This window comes from Anarhichas minor, unplaced genomic scaffold, assembly GCF_050575085.1.
Source record: "Anarhichas minor isolate MPS153535 unplaced genomic scaffold, ASM5057508v1 ptg000014l, whole genome shotgun sequence".
Taxonomy (NCBI): domain Eukaryota; kingdom Metazoa; phylum Chordata; class Actinopteri; order Perciformes; family Anarhichadidae; genus Anarhichas; species Anarhichas minor.
In genome coordinates this window covers 10,300,505-10,317,303 of record NW_027466460.1, presented here as the reverse complement: position 1 = coordinate 10,317,303, position 16,799 = coordinate 10,300,505, and the positions used below count along the sequence as shown (strand labels likewise).

Sequence of the window (16,799 nt, the reverse complement as noted above, 5' to 3'; positions counted from 1 at the left end):
TCTTTATCCCTCTCCTTCTCTCTGCACATATCCAACACGTGACTCTTGTGCGACACCAAAAAGGAAAGTCCAGGCATTGTGTGGTGATGGCCAAGGCCTGGTGCAAGCCTTATGATGGAGATGCAGGAGGCAGATACAGACATGCCATCCAAGCTGCAGCACTTCAGAGCATCTGTAGAAATATTCAGCTCTCTGTGTCCCTTTTCAAGAAAGGATGCTGACATCAGTCAATCATTGTGTTTCCTCTTTCCTAAAGCCAAACTGGACAAACGTCAAGGGGTGCGTGACTTTGTCTAAAATGACAACAAAATTGAGACATGTTGATGAGGTTTGTCGGGCTGCACCTGTTGCAATGACAGTGCCGATGCACGCTAACTTCGTCACTTCAATAAATGATATTAGTATATTGGTATTTTTCACTTAAAACATCTTCCTGTGTTGCATAACAGCAACAACCTAAGATTTAGGTTTCTATTCTGAGGACAGGCGTTGACTGAAGATGTATGGATTATACTGTGGTTGTGTTCTGAGTGAGTGAGAGTGGTCAGTGTGGGTCTCTTTGATATTTTATTGTGTAGACGAAGGTTTGTCTTTTTGCCGTAGTTTTTTTTGCAAGAACCTAATTGCAGTATGTCCCTCAGCAGGTGTTGTATTGTTCATCCAGTGGCCATCTGGGGCTGTAATCCTTTGGAGGTGAACACACTGAATTTGAAAAAGGTCATTGCACACATTTAGTTTGGCCCGATATTGTGTGTGTGTGTGTGTGTGTGTGTGTGTGTGTGTGTGTGTGTGTGTGTGTGTGCCTTTGCCCTCTAACCTTCTTTTTCTTTTGCATTTTGTACCGCTTGTGTGGGACCTTTTGTAATTTTGAGGTCAGAATTAAAGTTGACCTTTTATGAAATTAATGTTGAGCTTTACAATGAAAAGACCTGATAGCGCTTTAGTTTCTAAAGTTATAATTGTAAAACAATACGGTTTTGGAGCTTTAACCAATCTCCTCCTTTCTCCTCTTGCTACTACGACTTAAGTGCAGGTACGCCATTTAAACAATAATATTTGCAAAAAATATTATGCAGAAAGCTTCTAAAAATCCGTATTTCTGTAGTTGTATAGTTTACGTTCCATCGGCACATTTTCGTTGATCACCTGATTGGCCCCTGCTGTCAGAAGCAGTTTGGACTAAGTGGCTGAGCGCAGGCAAGACTTCTAGCTGGCTATATGACTGCTCTTCTGCTGTTGAACCTGTCAAATACTATAGAGAGCCTGACTGGAGAGCAGTTCTCAGCAGTTCTTGAGCTTACATGCAGAATGTGCTGCCGTGGTGCTAACCACCTGGATCTGAGCCAACCAGAGACTTGGCTTTGACTCTCATGCTAGCCCACTTCTTGAGGTTGTGGTTTCATACCCAGTGACATTAGGGAGCCACAAGACTTTAAACTATACATACAATAAACACTCCCAGCAGATTCACTTGGCAACCCCATGGCTAACTTTATCCCCTGAGCATGTATGTTAATGTAGTATGGTGTGTGTGTGCAGCATTTCCTCTTTGGCCACGGAGGACTCTGCTCTTCCTCCATGTTTGTCCCAGCAGAATTGTAAATGACTGGTGGGTGTTGAGGATGATCGCATGTGACAGCTAATGCGTAGGGTTGCTGGCAACATGTGTCAGCGCCAGCGTACATTAACCTACATTCAGAGTGAGGCTTTTTTGAATCCCAGAGGAAAGGAAAAGGTCACCTTCTGAATAAGATTTTTTTGACACGTTTGATTTCTCTGAACCCACATGCTTAGATATTTGTAGAATTTAAATGTCAGTTTATAGCATACGGTAATCTTATTGATTTGACCCTTGTTGTACTTAACCAGATGATAGCAAACAGGCCTTGACCGTGTGCTAACTGTTGCTAGAAAGTGGAAAACAAAGGTAAGGAGTGTGTGGTGTGGAGGTGGCTCTGGTCAGCGCTGATCCCTTAAAGATAATCTCCCTCTCTAGGGATTTGTTTTTCTCATTTGTCCCAGGGCCTCTAAGCTGAGTTTGGAGGTCACCTGCTGTACAGGCAACCTGACCCAAACCTGGATAGACACACATTTGTAAGGAGCCTGGTATTGCATGGAGTCGGTGGAAGAAAGCAAAGTAAGCAGTAAATAGAGTTGAAACATGAACAGCTGGGGAGGCCAGGTCTAGAGTTCATCCATGCCACTGACATCAAAGGATTTGGGTCAATAACAGAACTAGTTTTAGCAGCGTAGCTTTGAAGTGGTCCATTTGTGTTTATGTTCGTGGCAGTGAGATAGATTAGAGTACAGTTTGAGCCACGTTTCTCAAAGGTGGTGAAAACAGGCTCCTTTTTGTGTATTTAGTTAGATTTAAGCCAACTGCCATGCTTATTTTTGCTGTTATCATGTAGCTTTATGTTCAGGAGGGAAATTTGATTTAAGTCACTGAGTTGGTATTCCATGTTTGTTCATGTGTCAAACATTTTGTTCATCACTGGCCTCTTGTTTGCATTATTTCTCTATTTCCCATGCCTGTAAATCAACCTGATGCCCAACAATGTATTTCTCAACATGTCAGCTAGTTTTGTGGCTGTTCTCTGATTTTAGCAAAGGAAACTTGGTGCTAAAAACAGAAACTGATCAGGGTGAGGAGCCCATGTGAACCCAACTGCTTTAAGGCAGTAAAGACACTTCGTCACAGTCGATCAAAACAGTGCAGGCGAACTCGGCGAGGAGATCTGTCGAGGCTGCTACAGAGCCTGTACAAATGAATAGCAGTTCATTTTTCATGGGGATGAATTAATGATAGTAAAAGCTGTAGTTGTGTCATTTTGAATTGCAATGTGATCCTGTTACATGTGCAATTGTTTTGCAGGGTTTTTCTTTTACAAATATCAAACATTTTACAGGTGGTTGATGTTTTGTCTATGTCTAGCACTAAACAATGTCTCTCTCTATGGAGAACGTTTCTGAGGTAACCAAGTTAAAGCTACTACAAGGTACTCTAATTTTGTGTTGGTTTTGTCGGTCCCTGTGGACACAAGCGGTAGTGTTTCCCACGCACCAGAGTCACTTTAGAAACCTCTGATTTTACTGCAGCAGGTTTGGAGAGTCTTCCCCCACGCAGTGCTGGTTGTGCTTCTCCCGTGCCTCTCTTCCCTCAGAAGCTCTGCTCCTGGCTAGAGGAGGAGCCGCTGGAGGTCTGACTGCAGGTGAAAGACGGAAGCTGAACCCCGCTAGGGTCTGAGCTGAAGGAGTCTCTGATGAACCTGCATGATTTCGTCTGATTTCGCGAGGAATCTGACCCAGTGGCACAGACGACAAGCATTAAGAATAACGACGTAGAAATAGCCAATCTTCTCGCTGATAGTCCCGTTTACTTATGTAAGTCATATAGAGGTATCGGCATTAAATTGAGACAGTTCATAACCAATTAAAAGTTTCTCACATTAACTTTATTGTGTGGGATTTACACCCACCTACACCCCTTCTCAGCGTTGTCCATTTCAAAAGCTCAGATGCAAGATCAGTCTAAATTGATTGCCTTGCAGTATTGGAGATCTTTGGCCTGGTTCGTGCTTTGCTTATAAATGAACCCAATGCATTCGGTCAGAAATGAACGAGTGGGTGTGTTGACCCCATAAACTGTATAGGAACATGTTGTGGCATTATGCAAAAAAGCTGCATTTTTAATAAGGCTGCACTTAAGTTATGTAGTTTTTGTGTGCAGTTTAAAAAGTATGAAAAACATGCGTACCAGCATTCATTAACAGCACGTTCACGTTCACACAGAGTTTAAGTATGTCACGCTACACAGAAACTATGATCAAATCTTTGGGCATGCGTTGGCATTCCATGCCTAATTTTATACTGCGTGAATGTGATCGGCCTCTCGCTGCCCTTGACAGGCATGAATTACGGGAGTTTCCAGCCACTATAATCCTCCCCAACAGATAATAACACCCTGCCACATCTCCCTGAGATTCATGCCTGCATGCTTTGCGACTTAGCCAAAATATCTCAGCTGATTAATTTCATTCACGATGTGTGACAGTAAGTGATTTAAGTGAAGTAAAAATGGTCAGACAGCTCTGGTTAGTTAAAAGCAGCCGAGTTACACTACTGCTGCCCTAAAGGTATCCACTGTCTCCGCAAGACCCCCGGGCCATTCAGCTGCGACTGCCTACTGGAGGAAAGGTGAAAGTTCACGAAGGAGTGGCTGTGGAGTTGGTTAGTGGAATTTAAAGTCAAAGAGAGATACAGCTTCAGACATGTGGAGTACAAACTGGATAATAGATCACAATGATACTGTAGTCTGTTTCTGCCCGTTGACGAGCGTTTATCAACTCCCTGAAGAGTGTGTGTGTGCGTGTGTGTGTGTGTGTGCGTGCTGTGACTTGCTTAATTTCTTTGTTTACACTCAAAACAGTGGATTTATATGTGACAGATGATCGTGATTTGCTGTTATGGGGGAAGGTCACTTAAAGTTTATAGGCACAAGCGTTGGAGGGGAGACAACACAACAGCTTGGAATTTAAAACAAGGAATGCAATCACAGCCGGGACACCAGATTCCACCAGAGAGCAAATTTGCAATATCTGTTATTTGATGGTGAAATCACCTTATTTGCCCTGTATTTAAAGTTTTTACTCCTGTTTTTTTACAGAAAATATAAGAAAAATGATAAACTGTGAGATGTAAAATGACGGTGTGAAACCTTCATGCATAATATTTCAAGGTTCTGATTTTGTTTCTTAACTATAAGAAGGCAGCCAGTCAGAGTAGATTATACTGTAACCTTAACACAAGTGTAACACAAGCCTGACAAAGAGGAAATCTCATATTTCTGTATGCTCAGGTACTCTGCCCAATGCCAGGGTCACCTTCACCAGGAAAAATAAATCCCTGGTGGCTCTCTAACACTACCCATAAGACCTCTCTCCCTTTGAGAGGCGGTGAGTGGGTGTCAACCTAATGTTTATACTGTCTGCTCACGGTTATGTAAGCCATTTTGTCCTCTTCTTTCGCTCCCTCTCCATCTCCCTCAGCTTGTTTAAACCAATCTACCGTTACCTTTCCAACATGCCGAGTTGTGTGTTACATAAAAAGTCTTTGAACTGGTCTAGCTTAAGGTTTTTCCGCATGCCAAAGTGTGTATTACATAAATATTGTAGGCCAGACTGTAGAGATGCACTGTACCGTGGAAGTTGTGTATGTGTGTGTTGTTTTTTTTTGCAGAGTCAAGGATGCTTCTCTTTCATGAGGGGTAGGTTCAGGGAGGCTGCGGTACTTGTCTGATCCCTGTGATAACAGCCTCTAGAATGAGTCCGTGTGTCTGCTCAAACACACACACACAAATTTATCTTTACAGTGGGCGGCTGGCTCTATAGCAGTGTAAATACAGGACAGCACAGACGTGTGTGTGTGTTTGTGTGTTTGTGATAGACTGAAGTCGTGTTTCCATTCAATTGGCAAGCAAATTTCAGACAAGGTTTTTTTAATGTTGCAAAAAAGAAATGCGAATTAGGCGCGTTTGCATCAACTGATTTGAAGCAAATAAAGTAATTGGGTCAGAAGTTGCCGGTAAAGGCTACGCTTTACACATGGTTGTAATGAGCCAGTAAACAGAGTAGAAGAAGAAGTTGCAAACTGGAAACAAGTTGCCTTGGCCATCTAAATCATCTACAAGAGAAAAAAGGAAAGTGAATTTGTTTCAAGTTGCACTTTTTAACCAGATGGTTAAAAGGGCAACTGAATTGTTTTTTCATGTTAGCTAATAGTCCGGTGACGAAGCCAGCGTAAAAACCTTTTGGGAAATACGACTTGTCTTATCATAGTTACATGCATGAGGACATTGCTTCTCTATACTGCACAACTCTCTCTGTGGTTCAGCTGCTTGTTTACTGACTGTCATGCTAATGTACTTATGCGGATCACTGGGTTCATCCGTACCACGTGGGTCATCCATCATACAGCCATCTGACGGTCCATTATTTACCCATAATGGTGTTATCTTTATAACCTCAGAATAACTACAGCCCCTTTGACTTCCCTTGTATCTCTAATTTGTCATTTATTTGACTTCATGTTTTGTTTCTATGGCAACTAATTGTTCTAATTACGCCGAGCTCGGATGACTTCTGACCTTTTCTTGTGACCCATATTGACCCGTATGCGGCTAATGCATATTCTGAATTCTTGAAAAATTCCGCTTTGACTGACTGCTGTCATTATCAAGTGCAATATTGGCTTTTGATAAATCTTTGGCCATCCTTTCTGGTCTTAGCTCTCGCTGATTTAGCATTCCTTCCGCAGCTGAGAGAGGGTGGAGATTGTTCAACCATTTGGAGAATGCTCCCAGTGTGACATCCAAATGACTTGTAGAAAAGCACGAGGCCAATTTTGAGCCCAAACATCTGTCCTGTGGTTTGGTCCTCACACAGTTTAGCAGGCACAGTGGGCTTCGTCTGGTTTCAAACACTCTCAAATTTATTTTCCATTATTATTTCATTAACATCTTTCCTTTCGGAGCACCGAAGAGGGCAGCAAGCGTTAGTAAGAGATACAAATTTCTGCTTGTACATTTTGGTGGGAAGAAACAGGCATTGTGTACTCAAACTCATCTGTATCCTCCTGGGAAATAAACAGCAACTAAATCAGTTGTTAGCTTTGTGTGTTATCTTTTAAGATGAAAGGACACTGAAAACAATGAAACCGCTGCCCTGGGGTTTCTGTAGGAAGAGAAAAAAAGCAACAACTGGAGCGAAGAATGAGACCTTTGATCTGTGCAGTCAGTCCCATTGAGTCAGTCTGAGATTGTACCCAGAAATAAAGACAGGGGTTGAGAAAAAAAGTCCCAGTTCACAGAAGTAGCCTGCACACAACTGCAGAACTTGTCATCCACATTATTTTAGAGATATTGTGATATAAATTAATTTAACTTTTTCTCAAAAAATGAAAAACGTTTTCGAGGATAAGGTTATACATGTTTTTGTGTATTTTACTGTACATTGACCTAAAATGAACTTCTCTACCAAGTTAACATTATCAATGCAAATTTGCTTCCTCTGCAGTCTGGCTTTGTGTTTGTCAGTATGAGCTGAATGGTGACATAAGGTCCTGCATGCAGGACTTAAGAGCAATGTTACTTCCACTGCTACATCATCGTTTGAACCTTAATTGAAACAGACAGAAATTGCAACCTCAGAATACTTTAAGCTATGAAAATGACAAGCCAAACAAAAAGGGAAATGTATTTCTGTGGTCAAAGATGCACACCACTTACCCACCACGTGTTTTTGATTCTGACTGGAGACCGTTTGTTGCATGTCATTCCCTTCTTTTGTCAAGCACATTAAAATCATATTACATTATCATTCGTGCCCGTACGCTGACAAACTGCAGGCTATCATCTCTGCTGAAACAGCCTGATTTGGGAATGTCTGGTAGCTCGTGTTTAGTTTTGGGCCACTGGCAGCCGTTGGTGTACAGTCACTGCAGCCTGCCCTGTCTGCTCTGGTTTCATAAGCAGAGCGAGTGAATGACCTATATACTTCTCTGAGGGAGGGGAAGTCACCTTGTTGGTCGACCAGCAGGCAGGCAGGCTGGCACGCAGCGACAAGGTTTTAATGTGTGGCACTATTAAAAGGGTGGACCGCTGACTGCATTTTAGAAGCAGATACTTTAGGCCTCTCATGTGCTCCTTGTGTTGTTCTTGCCTGTAAACTTTCTTTGCTTTCTTGTTCACACTGCTTTGTAATGGTGTGAAAAATCCAATGTATTTGGGGGGGATATTCAGCAGATTAACATGCTGAAAAACACACCTTGACATGGATTGGTTTTGTGCATGCACACATACACACACACTCACATTAGCTGAAACCATGGGGCCCGGTGCCAGAAAGATCTAGTCAGACAAACACCTCACCAGAGACTCCTCTAAGCGTCCTAACAAATTGAATGTGTGTGTAGATGGACGAGAGGGAATTAGATCAGTGGTCCTGATTGTATCTGAGTGTGCTGTTGCTGTACCCCTTTCCAGCTAGTCCCCTGGAGGAAATGTGTGTGTGCATGAGAGAGAGCGTGTGAGGTAGAGAGACAGAGAGAGGAGGAGAGAGAGTGCTTGGCAGCTGGTTTGATGAAGGATGTAAGGAGAATGTTAACCAGACAATCACCTTGCATGTTATTGATTGAGATGGGAGCGAGGTAATTAGAACAGAAAAGAAGGGGAAGCTGAGGCCACTTTTAATGTTTTGATACAAGGTGTTCTCTCTTTGTACCCATCTACGCGTTGTGTTCTTTGTGTGCGGTGTGCGCGTGTGTATGCACGTTAAGGGAAATGTTTTAGCAAATATTTTATATCAGACTTTTTCCATCTGGACCTATCTTTAAATGCAGGAAGCTTTGAATCTACTCAGAATGTAAATGTATGTTCAATTTTTGATAACGTGAGAGCCAACTGATTCGCTGACATTCCATTAATAAGTAGCACGAATAAGTAGCATGCTTAATGTAAGATTATTATTCAAGCCTCATCCATAGGGCATGCTTGCTCTGCAAACTGATGAAGCCATGTCATATTTCCAACCAGACTGTAATGGATGGCCTCAAAATGTACCTGACCCCCCCCCCCTCCCTCTATCTTTTGCCTTACATCTCCATTGAGCAGACCTTATTTTAAGGAATAGATTTAGTCTTAATGTTCTTGGAAATGCATTGGATATAAATGCTAAAAGAGCTTAATATATGGCTTAGAATTGAATCTACATATAGTACACTGAAGGGATACTCAACTTGCTTTGCCCGCTTCGCTTGGGTCACTTTTGCAAAATGACAGGAGGCCAGGGGTCAGTTAATAAAGAAACAATACAAACATATACAAGACAAAATGAATAAACATTAAAAAGACAGATAACTTGTCTTAATTTGTAATTCATTAGCTTTAAATTAACTGATTTATTATTCTGGGCTTCTCCCATTGCACTTTTTTTTTTTTATAGATAAACAACCTCCCTTAATCTATTTTATGCACTCTGGTACCTTATTTACATTTAAACTACAAAACAAGTCCCATTGTGAATCTATTTATTTTTATTGTAAATTTACAAAATGGTTGGAGGGCCACCCGACACACTATCCAATTCATACTGGATTTTTGAAGCCGATACGTATGTCTTATAGTTCAAATATAAACTTCTGGGTGCTGTCATACAAACAATGTACTACTGAAAATGATTCTGAATCACGTCAAAAGTATTTGGCATTTCCGTACTGTTATTTCATGTACTTCATCCGATGATATTGGCCCACTGATTTATCGGGCTGTAGTACCGACACTGTACACTGTACAGCTCTCTCAATCTGTATTGACAATAAACAGAATTCACCAGTGACATTATGAATGTCTTACCAACTTAAATTTCCACATATTGCAGTTTTGAATAAATGTCTAACTGACAAAACTACTACAACGAATGACATCGAAGCAGAAGTTTAACCGGCTAATCAGCCAATGGCTCAGTTCCTTTAACTGGTCATGCACTTATTTAACAGGACACACGTGTCAGAAGTAAGCCTTTATGAGACCGGATATACATGCACTGATTATTAAAAAAGTAATAACGTTGCATTTATAATCATCAAGGTGAATCTGATTTACCTTGATATAGATTGTATATAAAACTGTCAAGCCCTACGTTTTGGTCCTTTTCAGTTCTTTAAACTCTGTATTAAACTGCTTTGAGCCTCTTTTGTTAATAGCTTAACGAGACAGACATATCATCCATTTACTTTTGACCTTTGACACCTATTTGCAGGAATACGTAAACGGTAACGAACTATAACTAATTCTCCCATTTAGCACTGCACGAGTAGGAACGTACTGTGAATCCTGCGCTTTAATGGTCATGTAACTGTAGAAATCAGTCAGTAGTGAAAGCAGTAAATAATGCCAAAGTAAACAACGCCTTCTTGCGGTTGTTGCTCAGAGTAAATAACGACAACACGACATGCTACGTACAGTTCAGCACACATCGGTAGTGATTGTCAGCTTTGATCTTTGACCCTGAACTCGTTGTTTACACTATTACACAGTCAAGTCTTTGCTCAATCACGGTTTGTAATGCTTTTGGCCACCACTCAATATGTTTTCCAGTGCCTTTCCCTTTTTCTGCCAGAGAAGGGGACAAGTGTTTTGGATCCTACTTAAATTTGACATCCTGCTCTGTGTCTCTCTGCTTATTGAATTTAAATAATCTCCTCTATAATTCTGTCATTGGTGTCCCTGTAAGCCTGGTGAAGCTATAAATCATTTGAGTGCAAAGCCCTCCCCTCTTGGTTGGCAGACATCTTTATGGTTAGCCACGCGGTGCTGCTACTGTACAGTGGGTCGTAAAAACACAAGAATGTTTCACAATGTGAATCAGGCAATAACACTGTAAGGAAGGGGACAGTCTGCCCCGGCTTTGTTGTTGACTTTTGAAAAATCTTTGTTGATTTATAGTCTAGTCTCACTTCTTGTTTGTGTCTGTGTGTCCTTTCAGCTCGCCACTGAGACAACCGTCCTCAACGGCCAAAGTGTGTCTGGTTTGTGGAGACGAGGCATCCGGATGCCACTACGGCGTCGTGACATGTGGAAGCTGCAAAGTGTTCTTCAAAAGAGCCGTGGAAGGTATGCCGTTAACTCACGTTGAAACAAGATGTCGCTGCTTAGGTCTTTTCTAGGGTGACTGGGAGAACTTAACACACTGCAACTTAAGAAAACACAAGTAAATTTAAAAATTCAAAACATCAATGCTGACGTAAAACGCAAAGAAATTAGGACACTCGTAGGAAGCACAAAGAAACACACCGCGAATACAGAAAACACAAGCAAATGAAATGCTGCAACACAATAGAAGTCTCTGCATAAAAAATGATGAACACGCTCGTAATTAGTCGAGACTAAAGCTAGCTGTATAGCCAATATCCCTATAATATCGAAATCATGCAACATATTAGTTTTAAAACTAGAATAAAAAGGGTTTTCTTCTGTTGCAGTGCATTGAGCGCTCTATTGGCCACCATACTTTTCTCATACTGACCATTTAAAAAGAAGAAAAAACATCTCTTATTTCATTGTTTACAGAAGAGTGACATATGTTGTTTAAACTCTAATCCTTAAACTAATACTGTAAGAGGAAGAAGCTCCTGCTACCGTTATTATTAGGTTTCATTCATGTTGCATTCCAGCAAATTCGTTTGTTTTTTTCGTTCTTCAGATAATCTCTTTTTTCCTGAGCTGACATGAAGCAGCATGTTCATTACTTTTCGGCAGAATACAGTGTCGATCATTTTTGCAGGAGTTATTAACAATAGTGCTGCTGGTTTTATTTGCTCTACACCGTTTTATGCAACAAACAAACTGTTAAATCAAAGAAGACCTATTTATTTTTTTCTAGAAGATCATTTAAATGGCCAAAAACATTTGGCACACTATATTTATAGACTGTGACCAAGTTGGGAGGCACATCAGAAAAAAAGAAAAATCATTCAGTAGGTAATTCTCCTGCAGCAGTCCTTTATGTTATATTTAGCTGAGGGAAAATCACAAGCAGCCATAATGTGCTTTTCATTTTGTGCCTGAGGCGTTGGCCTCACTCATTAAAATGAATGTTTGAATGCAAAACGCACTCTTACAGACCCGGTACAGGCGGAAAAACAACAAGCAAACAAGCCTGCCAGCCAGCCATCAGGCCCTCTAGGTGTTTTTCTGACCGTTGAAGGAATTGCACTTATTCCCAATCAAATCATGCCTTAATTTGATGATATTTACAAATTGTCGTTACGGACACCTGAAACCAGATTATGTGTCAGGGGTTATCGAATTAGACATGCCATTGTTCTTGCTTCAAGCTTGGCCAGCAGAGAGCTGGCGGCAGATGCTAAAGATGTGACTTTGTGTGTGAGTGTTAGTCAGGTGAGGCTCTGAAGAGCTCAGATCTCTACAGGCTTTGCGATTATACGTCGGCAGGCCTATTTGTTTCGCATATGAAGTATAATTACACCGAAAACGACTCATTGATTATGTGATGCCCTTTAAATCTGATGCAGTGCTCTTTACTTTATGAGCATCTCCCTGTATTTAAATGGGAGTTTCCTCTTGATTCTGCACTGCCAAACAACCGCAACTGTGCGAACCATCAAAGCGTAATGAGGGCAACCCATAGGCCTACCGTGGTGTGATGTCATCAAGGTTGCGTGCCACTTGCGTGCCCTTCCAATGTGCAAAGCGAGCTGTTACCTTACTTGACCCCTCCACAGCTGCTGCTGCTGCTGCTGCTGCTGAGGTGTAAAGAGAGCTGCAAGGTGGAGGGAGGCAAAGGGTGAAAATAGTGAGAGAAGGATTTTGCAAAGTGAAGAGAGATAGAGGACGGTGAAACAGATACAGTGAGGGAGGGGGGGGGAGGAAGGACAAAGAAAAAGTCAGACGCAGACAGAGAGATAAAGAGAGGAGGAGCCGGGAGAGGGAGTAAGACACAGGGAGAGGGATGGAAAACGATGTGTCAGCAGTAAGCGCCGGAGAGGTGTAAGTTAGGACGTGAGGAGACGTTTTACTCCTCCCCTCTCCCAGTATTTCCTCCTCCTTCTCCTCCTCTTTTCTCTCAAAGTTAAAAACCTACACTTGGCATGTGAGATGTAAAAGATGACTGCAGAGAGCGGGCATCTGTAGAAGGGGAATAATCCAGCCCATGCTTAATTTCCTTTGGCACCGCCTGCCTCAGGGGAAAAAACTTTTCAGGCGGCTGTAGCTCATTAGACAACTAACAGGCTCACAGCCTTTTACTACCGAGCTAGTTAGCATTCCAGAGTCATCAACAAATCAGATGAAATCCTACCGACTGTGGAGGGTCTGTTTTCCCCTTCATCCAAGTCAGGCAAGTCATTGTTAGGTTTTAACGTTACATCATCGGAGCTTGGCACAGTTATTCTTTGAGGGCTATATTTTAGGTTTACATTTAGACCATCTGTTTGGAAGATCTATTGGCCACATGGGACTTCCACTGTCCTCCTCAAGAGAACAAATATTAATTCCACTTGTCATATCTACCAGAAGGCAAAGCCGACTGTGCACTATGAAGTTTATAACCATGGCCCTGGGAAACATGTAGAATTGCTAAATTGTGTGCAGAGTACTGACTGTGAGCTTTTCAAAAAGCCCTCAATTCATTCTTTAAGCTTTCACATCCACATCCACTTATTTCATGAAAGAAACATTCATCCACCTGCTCTCCTATTCACTGCGAGTCATCCAGTTTATCTGATGCAGCACGGCAGCTACTACACTCACACACTTAGTAAACAGACAAAGAAGAAGTGTAATAACTTCTATAAAGCTTGCAAGTTTTGCAGTTGTATTGCTACTGTTGAGTCAACTGTCATATGCAAACACGCAGCCAATTTACAGGCTCCATTGAAATGAATGGACTCTTCAGTACAAACGTTTATCCTGCGCTGCGGGAAAAATGCTTTCTGACACTAAACAACAGTTCGTAAATATGCGTTATCATCGCTAATGAAATGTGGAAATAGCTGAATGCATTCATGTGTGCTTCTCTCCTGCACCCGCTCCACTAAAGACTAGTTTGTTGGTACAAGACAGCTGCACTCAATAAATGGCTCCATGCGGAGCGCATTTGAAGAGTTGAACGCAAGCTTATTATTTACATGTCATCAGTGGCTTGGCATGTCTGCTCTGTGCAGTAATACTATGCCCTGTTTTTAGCTCACTAGCTGCTTTTATTGTTGTTCTCTTATTGAACTGAGAGGTTCACAAAGACATTAGTCAACCTTGTTATGGCCTCAGTGTGTTCTGCAATTTGACTGGGTCGCGGTTGCCAAGGCGCTGGTGTCAATCTAAAAACCTATTCCTCGGCACCGCCTCTTAGGGAGAGGTCATCCGAGGACTCGTCTCGCACTGTTTCTGCTCTGACTGGCAGCTCTGCCGTCCAATCGTTTTCAGCTCAGGCCGGGGGAATAAAGGCCTCCCTCCCGTGCCGGAGTGAATGCTCCAGGTTGTGTGTGAGAGGCTCGTGTAACAACGGCTGGAGTGAAGCCATTTAGCAGCCCTGATTCCAGCTCCGCAACACATGTCTCACACCAGAGCTTCTTTGATCAGAAAAACGCATACAACAAACATACAAACAACAGTGGCAGGCGCAAACTAACATGCATGCATGAGCATGCACTTCTTCATTAAGTAGTATAGGATTTCAGTTGTATAGCATTAGGCAGAAATTAAATCTTCAAAGCTTACTGTAAATATGTGTGTGACCCACATTGCTAATAGGCATTTAGGTTGGAGAATGCAGCCTGAGGAAGGGTCTCTCTAATGCAACCTAGACACATTTACTGTCCCAGTGTGTGTGTGTGTGTCTGTGTGTATGTGTGTGTATTTCTTTTACATCCTTTCTGCTTTAAAAATAGTGCATACAATATATTAGGGCTGCAAGAATATTTTTTATAACAACAAATGTGCCGGTTGGTTTTTTAAATTCATTGATAACTTGTTCAGCCTGTGAAATATTAGAATGAAAAATAGAGAACAAATGCCCCTCACATTTTTTCTTAAGCTAAGTTGGCATCTCCAAATTGCTTGTTTTGTCTGACAAAGAATCCAAAACACAAATTAATTTAATTTACAATGAAAAAAACAACAACAGAGAAACGCAGCAAATTCTTACATTTGCTTGCAGCACATTTCTGCTGTTTTTTCTTGTTTTTCTTCTCTTCAAATGAATAATCAATTAATTGACTAATTATTTCCACTCTAAAATATACAGCATTTTGACTAAATATGAAACCTCAGTAACAGGTATGCCACAGGTTTGCTGCATGTATGATGATATAACTCCTGCACACACACTACTTCCTATGTGCCCTGACCTTCAGTGGATATAATCTGACCTCCATCTCTTCCTGCTCCCTTCCTTTGTTCTTTGACGTCAATAAAAAAATAATGCACCTTTTGTGTTTAACCAAATAATAGTGCCAATCTGATGGGCTTCATCAGCCTCTTCACTGATGATAGGTTAGCTAAAGATACAGTACTACAAGTGTACACATACTATGCTGTAAATGCACGTCAGAATGCACTTGCTCTATGCATAAAAAGTAAAGTAGCAGCAGAAATAAAAAGGCATACTGTAGTTACAAAGCTAAGCGGAATGAGAAAGGAGAAAGAAATGAGGTACAGAGGAAAGGGAATGTTTCTGTTGTAACCCCATAGTCTAAAAACACTTAGCAGCGAGCACTTGATATGATACAGATGAGAGTCAAATGTGTTTTCAACCTGTAGTTTTGAGGGGATAGAAATGTTTTTTTCATTTGTACGAATGAATATCATTCTTATACATAAAAAAAAACTCCAAATACAATATAGAGGCCTAAATAATGACTCAAAGCATTATGTAACAAGGCAGCAGATGGTACAAATCTTTGTGAAATGGAAATGCACAGGACGCCTAGTAATAATTATGGAAGTAAAGAGATTAGTAAACAAAATAACAGCTTCTATTCTATTTTAACTTCTGCACCTTATTTTTTACAACGATCCAGACAAGGGAATGTAATTGTGTAGAGCACCATCCAACACAGCTGTTTGTGTGTTGTCCAAAGAACTGCAGTAGCAGTGCTATTGCTGGGCAGTGATTTGCTTACTGCTGGCCCAGTGGTAACGACAATTACATCTCTGAGAGGCCAGCATTTTTGGTTGTTTGGTATTTTTGTTGTATGTAATTTAGACTGCAATAATAACCGATGAATGACGATCACAGAATTGACCAAGTGCTTTGTGAATGGATGATCAAACGGCAATAATCTATGAGAGTGACATTTTGAGCACGAACTTTAGTTATATGCCATCTATAAGACTGCAGGACCGGCTTGCAAGTAAGAAATCTGCAGCCACTATAAATACTAAATATTAATGTGGGTCAGCTACTGTATCTGAGAGGCTATTTACACAACCGAGCGCCTGACCACTTGTGTCTAGTGGCTATTCAAAAATGTCAGGTTAAAAGGATATATTTTAGCAAAGCCCCAAGTCCATCTGACTTCTGTTTGTAAAGCAGATGCACTGGAGCTGTGCCGGGGGCAGGAGGAGTTTTATTTTAGGATTACACTTGTTAAAGTGGGGTCCCCATAGGAAAGAGTATTCCCTTTCAGAAGGGTGTCCTCATAATTGAGGATGCTGGAGCTGACAGACAACAGAGACTACTCAGCGGGTTGTTGCCAGATTGTGAGATCATTAGCTAAAAGTAGACGTGAGTGGACTCCATTAAAAAACTCTTAGGGTTGCCATGTAATGGAGAATGCTGACAGAGTGTGCATTGTACCAGCAGACAGGAGGTTTTAAACTGATGTCAAGTTTAATACAGTATCTGAGGAATCTTTTATCTTTTTCATCAAGTATTATATGAAAATATCTTGATAGGAATTTTACTGTCAGAACTAAACATGTCAGAACTAAAGTCAGAACTAAACATGGAGAAGCAGCGTTCAGTTTTTCTGCTCCACATATCTGGAACAAAGTCCCAGAAAGCTGCAGGTCTGCTGAGACCCTCAGCTCCTTTAAATCAAGATTGAAGACTTTTCTGTTTGCTGCTGCCTTTAATTGAACCAGATTCAATTCAATTAATATATTAATCAATTTCCTGCATTTCTGCATTTTACTACTGTATTTTATTTCTTACACTGTTTTTATTGTTTCAATGAATGTTCTTAATTGTTTTTAAATCTCCTTTTCTTTTGCCTTATGTTTT

General features: G+C 41.2%; 1 protein-coding gene across 1 annotated transcript in view; it reads left to right on the top strand.

The window, feature by feature from the left end:
* nr3c2 (nuclear receptor subfamily 3, group C, member 2) overlaps window positions 1-16,799 on the top strand; it is a 69,697-nt gene that overhangs the window by 28,928 nt on the left and 23,970 nt on the right. The window contains exon 3 of the mRNA XM_076091405.1: window positions 10,542-10,669. Coding sequence (XP_075947520.1) covers window positions 10,542-10,669 — 128 coding nt within the window. The remainder of the gene's footprint in view (window positions 1-10,541; window positions 10,670-16,799) is intronic.